Below are 11,736 nucleotides of genomic sequence, written 5' to 3' on the forward strand. Positions count from 1 at the left end.
CTATGTTTTCTTTCCAATCAAGTACATAAACACAGCCAGAGAAAACAGTCTGTTAAGGATGCATATCTTCAATAATGAGTGGCTCCTCACAGCTATGGTAATGTGTGTTTCAGAGTTTGAGTTGCAGACAATCTTGGCCACCTCTTTTAATAGTCTTGTTTCTGCCAGTAAGCACTTTCCATTCTTGGCATATTTCATCTTTGTTTATTCAGCCAAGCTCTCGCCTAATAAGTCCACAAAAGAGACCTGTTAAACTCAAGACCTATAACCAGCTAGGTGAGAAATACATAAGACATTCCTAAGTTCTGGAAACAGGTTTATTGGTTGAAATACAAAGAATTGCAGTATAGTACAGTACATTTTTCATCAATTGAGATGAGGGGTATTATATCAAAACCCATACACAAAACCGGTTAAAAAACCCAGATGTTATAGTATAAGATAAGATTGCAAACATAATGTAGGGTTTGTGAAGACTATGCATGGCACCCTGCCAACACTTCTTTAAATGAAGAGTAAAATACTTTTATTTTGGTTATTAAAGTACAGGTGCATAAAATAATATCCTAACTATATTTGAATGACACATTTCTCTCCTCTCCAAATAATCCAACTTTGTGCAAATCAATGCTGGGATATAGTTCCAAAGGGTGCTTTTATGGAGTTGAAAAAGAGAACATGACACATTGTCTCTCCACATGCAGCTGAGTCCCGAGCTGTCCAATCAGCAGGGCTCGCTACAGGCGTGGCCGCAGGTTGTCTTGCAGCACTTCTGTTCTCCTGGGCACTGACCGTCATGATAGCAGTACTCGGCACACATGGAGGTCCCCTGGGGAAGAGCGCAGCGACCCCGCTTCACTGAAGAGACAAATCACAGTGTCAACACATTTATCACTCAAACAATGCCAGAGGAACATGTGGACGATTTGACTAACATCTAACCTGTGTACGGGGCAATGCACTCATGTCCACATCCATTATGGCAGCACTTCTCATCATTGGGGCAGTCATTGTCATTGGAGCAATATTCAGCACACATTCCTGAGCCCCAGTTCCTGCGAGGGCACACTCCTGGCTTGGCTGTAGGAAAAAGAGAAAAATAACATATACAAAGATGGATGAAGCATAAATTAGTTACAATAACCTGTCCATTCTTGGTTCCCGTGTCACTGAAAAATGTAAGTTTAAACAACTGTCCACTTGAGAAAAGGTTTGAGGCTCGTACTGAAAGCAGGGGGGACACAGACAGCTCCACAGTCAAAGACACAGCATTTGTTGTCAGCAGGACAGTCTTCATCACACTCACACCCCTTATGTGATGGGATAACATTAAGAAGGCGTGGGCAGTGGCCTGGTTTGGGAAGAATCGCTGAGAAAAAGAAACGGTAAAGCAGAAGAGGAGATGGATAAACTGTGGAAACTTGGATTACATTAATGGAATTGTCCTTGTAGTGGAATGTTTCACACAAACAACACATTTGGAGGTTGAACTTTAAAAAACAAACTTACTTGTTAAATTGTCATCAGCACCTACAGCAAAAACGATGTCAAAGTGCAGCAAAGCACTGAGTGCTAAAAGCAGTGCCCAAACTGACCCGTGCTGCTCCATGTTACCGGCTTTCTCACAAGAATGTTCTCCGTTTGGACAAATATCCCAGTATACAACCTGCAGGCTGAGCAGCCCAGGAGGATGCTGGGTCCTCGTGCCTGTAGAGTTACATTCATATTTTTGCACTTTGGGGGTCCTGAGCTTGTCAGAGGGGTGGACCTAATAATGAAGTGTCTGACTTTATTTAGAAATTACATGATGTTTAGGTGATAGTTTGAACATAATTTGAGTGCTTGCAGCCAACATATTCATCTCTATTTTTATTTGGATTTGAATTAAACTACAGCAGAACATTTTATTTCATTTTAGTTTATCATGGAAAAAAGGAGCAATTACTTACCTAAAATGCCATGCTTATTATTGCATGAATAATCTTACAACGATTGGGCATAATTAAATTATTTTTGAGAAAATGATAGTAGATGGTGATTACACTGTTTTTAATAAATTAGTCATGATCATGTTTCCATTCATGTTATTATTTTAAGATGAAAACCTTGTGCCGTCATAACTTGGCTGCACTCGATCAGCACTTTGTATTTACTAAATTGTTTTTGTGTGTGTTGCTTTATTTTTTGTAATGTGGCTTCAGTTGTCCTTCTTATGCAAAATGGCACTTAAACTATACTATGAAACAATAAAGATCCTCTGATGTTGTGTGTCTCTCAAAGCATGGAGACTCAGCCTGCTCCTGTGTGGCCATCTATTGGCAACATCTGGAATTACATCTAAACTGTTCCCAGTTACACTATGCTGGACACCTAAAGCACAGTAAATGGTATTTTCTTTACAATTCACCATGGTTATGAAGGAAAAAACGATTTTATTTGGACGAGATATGGGGACTACTCCCAATTAAGGGTATGTGTTTATTTAAGTGTAGCTTTTGCTGACCATTGTATAGGAAGGGAGATGATCACACATTAATAACAAATATGTTTTGCCAAAATATAAATTGAAAGGAACAGAAAGTTTCATTTAAAATATTCTCCCTCGTTACTTTTTAATTCCCTTATGATGTTCCTATCAGGGTTAGGAGACCCACAGGTGCCTATCAATGATTGTCAACTGACAGCACAATGAGTCAAAGCACTAGCAGCAGCAGCATGATGATGATGTTAAATGTGTTGTTTTAGGAACATCCATTGTAAATAAATGGAATTCAATAAACATTGAATAGCATATCATGCCGTTTGTCTGTGCCTTTTCCTCTGTGTTGTCCTGGCATATAGTCTCACCCATGGTTTGCTGTGCTGCCTGGGGATGCTCCAAGCGCTCAGAGAAAGGAGTACACATGTAAAGTTTTCCCACTGTTTCATTTAAACACATTTATTATGTACACAATAAAAACCTCAACAAATATATTGATCCTGGTTAACCAGCAACCTTTACTCTATTGTTCATAAGCTCAGTATTTAACAACTATTAGAATTGTAGTAATGTCTGTAGACCAATTGTACTAGAAATCATTTGAAACAGTTTAATAAAGAATGTTAAACTATATTTAAAACTGTAATTGAACTTCAACTTATATCAATTATCTGATTCCAGTGGCCAGTTGGAACAGACAATCAACAAAGTTTTCATTTTGCAGCAACAGCGCAAAAGGTTTCAATCACAATGAGTATTATGTCTGAGTCTAGTTCTATCTTATCTGCTTTGTTTCGGAATGTGTTCAATACATTACGTTTTTTTTATTCATTATTACCATACAATACATAGATTAAGAATAAATGAAACAAATAATACAACATTGACCTATTTGAGCAGACAGATTTTTTTGCAACCCTGATTTCCTCAGGCCGGTATTTATGACCAGCAGTGATGCCTCTGAGGGTCCCGGGTGTAAGACAGATGCAGGACATAAAAACACTCTTTTGCTATTTATTTTCCTTTTGCAGCACATTTATACTACAATGTATAATTTTGCTTTACATCTTTACATTATTTATTTTTTCTCAAGTCATTTAATTTTGGTGAGATAACTAAAGTTTAGTTCATTTTACCCTGGCTATGGACTGATTCATTATTATTTGTTTCAAAGCATACACAAGACGGCGGGTAGGCAAACCAATATAGAAACAATTAGACAAACAAACATGAACTCGCAATAAACACCAGCGCGACAGCAAAGTTCATTCAGCTCAATTTAGTCCGAATTAGGAGCTTTTCAGAGGGGGTAGGGAATTATTGAAATGGAGCACCTTGACTCGCGCATCCACCCTTGTACAAGTGCTAAGATCGTGCCTGAAGACCGTCCAAAAGCGATAACTAGCTTATCCTCTTGCGACACATGAAGCTCAGCGCAAGTTCAGTCAGGAAGACCGATCACTCCGTATTGCTCGTCATGGCAATACTCGCTCCCTCCACTAGATGACAGGGAGCGCCACTCCTTAGCTAAACCTATCACCTCCCTCCATTCTCAAGCCTAATTATCGCACCTGTTAATCCCTCTATATATGCTCTCCCTTTTTCTATCAGCTGTCTTCCAGGTGTCAACGCGCAAGCAGCAGCAGGGCTTCGTCCCAGCTCCAGGCATTATTCATCAGCTCCGCAGTCTTGCGGATTAAGCTACAGACGGCGTTCCCCAGTCGGCTAGCGAGTCATTAAGCTCCAACGTATTGGTCTTTTTATCGGTACCGGAGACATCTATAATAGGCTATATGTCATGTATTATTGCTATTGAAAAAAAAAAAAAAAAACCTTATATCGCAGTCTTAGTGTTGCAACTCGTTTCTAATATACAAAAGACAAACAAATGCGCTATGATGTATTTTCAATCAGACAAGATCTCTCCTGATTTGTACACACACGCAGCTGCTACATGCAGCGGAGCACACTGCGGAGGTGGCGGAGAGAACATGCTCCGAGGTGTGGGTAAAACTTTACCTGTCTCGATGTGGAGATGCTCTTTGCAAAGTGCAATAAGTGTTTAGCATGTAAGGGCGGTAACACGAGCAATTTGTCTAAACATTTAGCAAAAGCGCTCCACATCCAGACGGAGGAATGCACCGGGTTCGACTGTCTTTCTAGTAGCTCCGTAGCCCATCCACGAGTAATGTTTCCACGTCAGGTGTTATGTACAGGGCCGTATCCAGGATTTCCTAAATACCGAGGTCCAAACATGCTGGGGGGGTTCGGGGGATACCCCCCGCGATTTTCATGATCTAGTTAGGTGCTTTTTAAGTCCTGTGGGGGGGTCACACATTGGATAATATATTGATTTCAAACCATGTCAGTGGGCTGACAATGTCAGCATCAATTATTTTTGAAAGTGTAATGCATAAGAATCAGTTGATTGTTACTATTAATGATCTGGACATGCAGAAGAGGCTAAAATGATCACAACACATTGTCAACAACATTCATTTTCCATGTCTCTCTCCTTTCCATAACCTGCAGCCTCTCTTCCATCTTCTTTAGTATCTGTCTTCTTCCTGTTCTTTACTCTCTCTGTCCTCTACTCTTTCTCTTTGTTCAATCTCTCCCTCGTTGTTCACTGTTTGCTCCTCCTCACTTGTTGCTCCTGCCAGTGAATTAAAAGCAATTCAGCTATTTAGTTCATTTCACTTGTTTGTTTGCATTCTTTTTTAATTTAAATCTGTCTTGTTTGATTCTCAAAAGAGAACAAAGATGTAAGCAAATTGTGTTTTATACAATTGTATGTTATGACATAACTGCAATAGATGTATGTATTAAAATTATGCCTATTGTAAATGAAGACTATTGTTATAGATACATAGATAGATGGGCTACATTATTTTGTGTGACTCCAGTTCCTCCCTGACTTCCCTCTCTCTCTCTGCCTGTCCTGTCTTTTCCTTACCAAAGCTGAGCATCGACTGATGTAGTCTTTTCATTATATCTGAGTCAATGTAAAAAGAAAACAATACAATGTTATATCTTCAATGTTTTACTCAAATTGAAATGAAAGAAAAGCATTACAACGTTTGTTAAAATGTAATCCTTCTGACATTGGATGAACGTAATTAACTTTAGCTCTCTAGCTAGTTTATTCACGCAATTTAAACCAAAGTATAGCCTATAGCTGCAATATAAGTTAGTGTGCATGTTGTCGGACGTCCACTGACTAACGTAGTGTGTTCACACAGGATCTGCTCATATGATGGTCATATGATGTCCTGATGAACAGAAACACAAGCAGCCCGCTGGACTCAGATCTCTAGATACTTCATCACTCCTCCGCTGCTCCGATACAGGGCTAGGGAGGTTTGTTGATACATGTCGTCTTCTTCTTTGCTTTAATCGAGGCTACGTAGTTATGCAGCGCCCCCATGGTCAGTAAATGGAAGTACTACAAAGAACCCCGTTTAGTGCAATTATTTCACAAGTTTTGTTATGCACAGCTCGGAAAATATCCGGACCTCGGTGACCTCAATGGTAGATACATACGGCCATGGTTATGTATGCTAGCAGCAACACACGGAGTAACTATATTATACAAACATGGGTTAATGATTAGAGGTGACTGAGTTATTTATTTGTTACATTTTCAGCTATTCTGTTTACAGTTCTGTTATCACATTATTTAATACGATTTGTTAAATGCTCAGGGCAATCTCGATGACAAAGGTCAATGTTCCCCCTTTCTACGCACGGAGATAATGTAATCTTAATAGCGTGCAGGCCAAGGCAGGCTCTTCAAATCAGATATTAACGACGCGCTTTAAAGTTTCCATCATCCGTTTAGCGGAACTCTTTCAGCCTCAAGCGGCAGTCAAGTAAGGAGAAACGACGCGTGCACCGGCTATTCGGGTAAATATATTAATAGCTGTCTCTCCCCAGTTCAAATCACCCACTGCTCAGGGAGATCTCCTCATGCGTTGCCTTTACGCTATCTAGTGTTCAAATACAACATTACTAACTATAACTCCGCTCAACTGGGAAAAGAGAAGAAGAAAGAAAAAGAAGAAGAGGAGAATCCTCCAGGAGCACAGCGTTCCTAATCATGAGGAAATATAGGTCCAGTCACACACCTGAGTTCCTAGGCATCACATCAAGCTCATGGTATTAACGTTCCTCTAACCAACTGCGTGCATCCACATTAACGTCTTCAACGACAGTTGCTCTTCCTCACCGGGCAACCGTACTTTGCATGCGGATATCTTCGGCACGCATCATCTCCCGTTTCCTGGACGTGGCATCCGCCGGCCTCACGACGACCACGTTTTCCCCGACTTAAGGACGTGCACTGCACATCCTCCGCTTTGGGGGGGATATCTGCATGAGATCATCCGCATAGCGGCACACTCAGACTTTCACTATTGCTACACATTTATTATCACACTCGCTGGATCTAACACTAGCGTCCCTCCATCATCCTCACTCAGATGATGGAAGACAGTCTTAATCACTCAATCAGCTTATCAGCATCTATGACTCATCCTGGCGCACTTAACTGCTAATTAAGCTATACTATATCGTGGGTCATGTCTCAGCATTTAACTAAGTGTACGTCTTTTCTGCGTGCATCCTGCACTTCATTCATATTCTCGGGTTCATGCTCACTTGGCTCGCGTCAATCAGGTTATGATATTCATGCATTACTGTACTCCAGCTAACAGCTCGTGCTTACTTTTACTTCTCCCTCTTCGCCCGGACATCGGCTCGTGCTGCATCCAAGAGCTCTTCAGTTTACCGATGGTAAATAATGCATAACTGGTTGTGGCGTCTTAATAGCATATCAGGGCTTTCGTTCAGATAGGCGCAGCCACCTCTGCTGCAATCAGGCATTTCTCCCTCATCCCTGCAACTCGGGCGGTGGTCCTCCTCCGCCTTCACATCCCACATTCGCCGGACATCAGCACGTGCTGGCTATCCAAGGTCTCTCAAACACTAAAAGAATGGTAATTATGCCTATACTGGTGGTGGTGGTTTCATAGCACGTCAGCATACGTGTCACTGTGTTCATGTTTAACCCTGCACGTCAGGTTGTGACCTCCGGGTCTGCGTTCATGTTTAACCCTGCACGTCAGGTCGTGACCTCCGGGTCCGTGTTCATGTTTAACCTTGCACGTCAGGTTGTGACCTCCGGGTCTGTGTTCATGTTTAATATTATTGCCATATCTAAACCCTGTATGCCAGGTAGTCAACCTTCGGGTCTGTATAAATGTGTCCCTGCTAGTTCAGGTTGCCCCGCACGTTCAGGGCGCCCCGCACGTCCGGGATGCCCCGTATGGCCGGGATGCCCTGTACGGCCGGGATGCCCCGTACGGCCGGGATTGCCCCGTACGGCCGGGATGCATCAGTACATCTAAATTCCCACATGTATTAACTTCTCATTTTCATCCATAGATTTCCACTGCATCCCAGAAGGTAAGATGTCTTCACATTCAGTACTTCATACTTCACTTCTTTTGGGGGTTCATCGGAAACGGTTCTTTCCCTTCCCGAATGATGTCCTACAAAACCTGGGCCTAATCGCCAAACACATTTCATTTCTGTTTCTGTTATAAACTGTCATCATTATGTTTCATTTATATAATGTGACCGATAATAAACATGTATTCCATACATCACGTCTCTCCTGATTGAACACTAGTTAGTGGCGCTATGATCCCCCGACCAGGAGAACATAGACTTTTTTCCGCTACCCTTTCTCTCCAAAAACAGCACAGTTAACTGTAGTCCTACACGACCAGCCTATACACCGGCCATTGAGTTCACCCCAACGGTGAAACACAGTTTTGATTCTACGCTTGCTTGCCACTGCCCACCTGTGATCAATTAGCCTATAATTTTATGTATGCACCCCGGACCGCCACCAGCTGAATCCAGCAAAGTAGGGAACGCTTCCATGCAACGTAAGAAATGTTCCTCCAGCAGAGTAGAGAGCTGTGGCGCATCAGGTGATGCACGCACCTCATGCTGCCCCAGCCTTACCAGCAATGCAGAAGACGGTCACAAACAACGGGTGCTTTTAGACCATCTCGTTTTTAATAGAGATGGCGGTGGTGTGAGTTAAAGCTTATAGACAAAAAGGCTGTGACTTTCTTCCTCTCAGCTGCACGGCTGCAGCCACCCAAACGCGGGGAGGTATTTACACACACACACCCCCGGCTGCTGCTGGAGCCGTGCTCACAGAGGCAATGGAGGGAAATATCTCTGGCTGCTTATTTTTAACTGCTGTGTTTGGCCGCTGAAACCCCCAGAATTCTGCGATTTGTTCAATACAAATCTTTACATTGCTTTTAAACAGAAGTTCCACTTTACTGATTTATTTCTTTAAGGTTACTCTGAACATAAGCTGTGCATGCTTGTATGGTAATTTCGTCCCAAGCAGCATGCACAGAGACAATCAGCCAAATGTTCATTAACCAAAAATGAAACACAACCGCTCAGTTTCACAGGTAATTTTAGGATACCGTCAATCACAGATTCTGGCAAGGCAATGTCCAAATGTGGATTTGAAATTACACTTACCAGTCTCTGAAGATATGTTGGTATCCTGCCGACAACGCCAATTCGTAAGGGAAACTTCTGTAGCAAAGGAGAGTCAGGATTCAGAGAGACACGGGACGAGCAGGAGTTCTGATGTCAAACACTGGCAGTTTATTACAAGCATCGGCCGGAGAATTCATATCACAAGTCACAGCAGCAGAAAGTTCTGACTGCACCGGTGGGTTGTCATGTCAATTCTGATCACCCTCTCATCAATGTTGACCTTTTAACCAGTTTACAGGGAGTCCACCCACATATTGGGGAAGGCATCTGTGAACACCTGGAGGCACTGAATTACTTTATCTGACTTCTATGGCTCTTGTGACCGAGAGTTGACCGGTCATAAAATTGGTAAGATCAGCAATAGGTGAAACTTCCCATTCCTTAATTCGGCTTCGGTCGTAAAACGTCAACAGGCCGAAAGGTCAAATATCTAAAGTAAAGACAAAATTAATCCCTCACAATAGTTAGTGATTATAAGTAAACAATTGCACAGAATTGTACTTACTGGGTTGTAGTTCATTCCTAACATTGAAAGTATAAATAATAGATAATTCCAATAAATAAAGGTTGCACCTGCCTAAATCACATATTGTTATGCATCACCCAGCTAACATGCTAACATGCTAAGTGACCTAAATGAAACAGACCTACAGGTGCAATTCGGATCTGGCTAACATGCTAACTGCGCAAATGCTAAACCGTGGACCCTCCTGTAACTTGTGTGTTTACTCAGGGACTTTTAACTTCAGTGAGGGATTGTGAGGCTCTGCCACTGTTAGTGACAGCAGAGCCTCTTTTTAGCTCAACATATTTGAAAACTTTTCGGATTGCAGGGGGACAGGCTGAGTGGACTGGATTTAAGAAAAAAGGAGCAGAAAAGTTCGATGGAGCAGATTGAGTAGGACTTCCCTGCTGAAAAAACCAGCTTGGACCAATTTAGCTAAATTGATCAGCCTGGCTGGTGTAGAGGGGTTTTGGACACTTTAGCTGGCCAGGATGGCTGGTTTAGCTGGTTTAGCTGGTGCACCAGCCAAACCAGCTAAACCATCAGTATTTGACATCAAAGCTCCAGCTCTCCTCTTGTCTCCTTCCTAAATCGGTGACTCCCACTGCATTGCTAATTTGCTACACAGAAGTTTCCCCCCACATAGACCAGCCGGTATGCTGGGCTGAGCACCAGCATCGATCTATCACCAGTTTATGTTTAATAACAGTATTAAATATACCATGCTGGAAGCTTACTAGGATTCCAGGTGACCAGCATACATTCAGGTGACCAGCATACATTGTTTAAATACTAGTATGATTATTTAAACTAGAGAATATAAATATATTACAAAGATTTATTTTGTCATGTATTCTGGTATCTACCAAAATAAAGACATTGTCAACACATTTATCACTCAAACCCTGCCAGAGGAACATTTGGAGGATTTGACTAACATCTAACCTGTGTGCGCAATGCACTGATGTCCACATCCATTATGGCAGCACTTCTCATCATTGAAGCAGTCATTGTCATTGGAGCAAAATTCAGCACACAGTCCTGGGCTGTTCCTGCGAGGGCACACTCCTGGCTTGGCTGTAGGGGAAAGAGAAAAATAACATATAGATGGATAAACTGTGGAAACTTGGATTACATTAATGGAATTGTCCTTGTAGTGGAATGTTTCACACAAACATCACATTTGGAGGTTGAACTTTAAAAAACAAACTTACTTGTCATCAGCACCTACAGCAAAAACGATGTCAAAGTGCAGCAAAGCACTGAGTGGTAAAACCAGTGCCCAAACTGACCCGTGCTGCTCCATGTTACCGGCTTTCTCATAAGAATGTTCTCCGTTTGGACAAATATCTATCTATATCTATACAACCTGCAGGCTGAGCAGCCCAGGAGGATGCTGGGTCCTCGTGCCTGTAGAGTTACATTCATATTTTTGCACTTTGGGGGTCCTGAGCTTGTCAGAGGGGTGGACCTAATAATGAAGAGTGTCTGACTTTATTTAGAAATTACATGATGTTTAGGTAATAGTTTGAACATAATTTGAGTGCTTGCAGCCAACATATTCATCTCTATTTTTATTTGGATTTGAATTAAACTACAGCAGAACATTTTATTTCATTTTAGTTTATCATGGAAAAAAGGAGCAATTACTTATCTAAAATGCCATGCTTATTATTGCATGAATAATCTTACAACGATTGGGCATAATTAAATTATTCTTGAGAAAATGATAGTAGATGGTGATTACACTGTCATGATCATGTTTCCATTCATGTTATTATTTGACTATACTATGAAACAATAAAGATCCTCTGATGTTGTGTGTCTCTCAAAGCATGGAGACTCAGCCTGCCCCTGTGTGACCATCTATTGGCAACATCTGGAATTACATCTAAACTGTTCCCAGTTACACTATGCTGCACACCGAAAGCACTGTAAATGGTATTTTCTTTACAATTCACCATGGTTATGAAGGAAAAAACGATTTTATTTGGACGAGATATGGGGACTACTCCCAATTAAGGGTATGTGTTTATGTAAGTGTAGCTATTGCTGACCATTTTATAGGAAGGGAGATGATCACACATTAATAACAAATATGTTTTGCCAAAATATAAATTGAAGGGAACAGAAAGTTTAATTTAAAATATTCTCCCTC

At 41.5% G+C, this 11,736-nt stretch overlaps 1 protein-coding gene across 3 annotated transcripts; it reads right to left on the reverse strand.

Annotated features, from left to right (window-relative positions):
* Positions 1 to 299: 299 nt before the first annotated feature.
* Positions 300 to 10,926, reverse strand: wfdc2 (WAP four-disulfide core domain 2). Of its 3 annotated transcripts, XM_034086487.2 has the most exons (6): positions 10,793 to 10,926; positions 10,524 to 10,655; positions 9,053 to 9,109; positions 1,226 to 1,369; positions 943 to 1,080; positions 300 to 858 (listed from the first exon to the last, which is right to left on the reverse strand). In XM_034086487.2, the coding sequence occupies exons 1-6, from the start codon at positions 10,797 to 10,799 to the stop codon at positions 725 to 727; spliced, it is 612 nt and encodes a 203-aa protein (XP_033942378.1). In that variant the 5' UTR covers positions 10,800 to 10,926; the 3' UTR covers positions 300 to 724. The 3 variants fall into 3 exon arrangements, with proteins under 3 accessions (XP_033942378.1, XP_033942379.1, XP_033942380.1); XM_034086488.2 differs by lacking the exon at positions 9,053 to 9,109; XM_034086489.2 differs by lacking the exons at positions 9,053 to 9,109; positions 10,524 to 10,655; positions 10,793 to 10,926 and adding an exon at positions 1,510 to 3,137.
* Between the last annotated feature and the right edge of the window lie 810 nt (positions 10,927 to 11,736).

This window comes from Pseudochaenichthys georgianus, chromosome 7 (genome assembly GCF_902827115.2).
Source record: "Pseudochaenichthys georgianus chromosome 7, fPseGeo1.2, whole genome shotgun sequence".
Lineage (NCBI taxonomy): Eukaryota > Metazoa > Chordata > Actinopteri > Perciformes > Channichthyidae > Pseudochaenichthys > Pseudochaenichthys georgianus.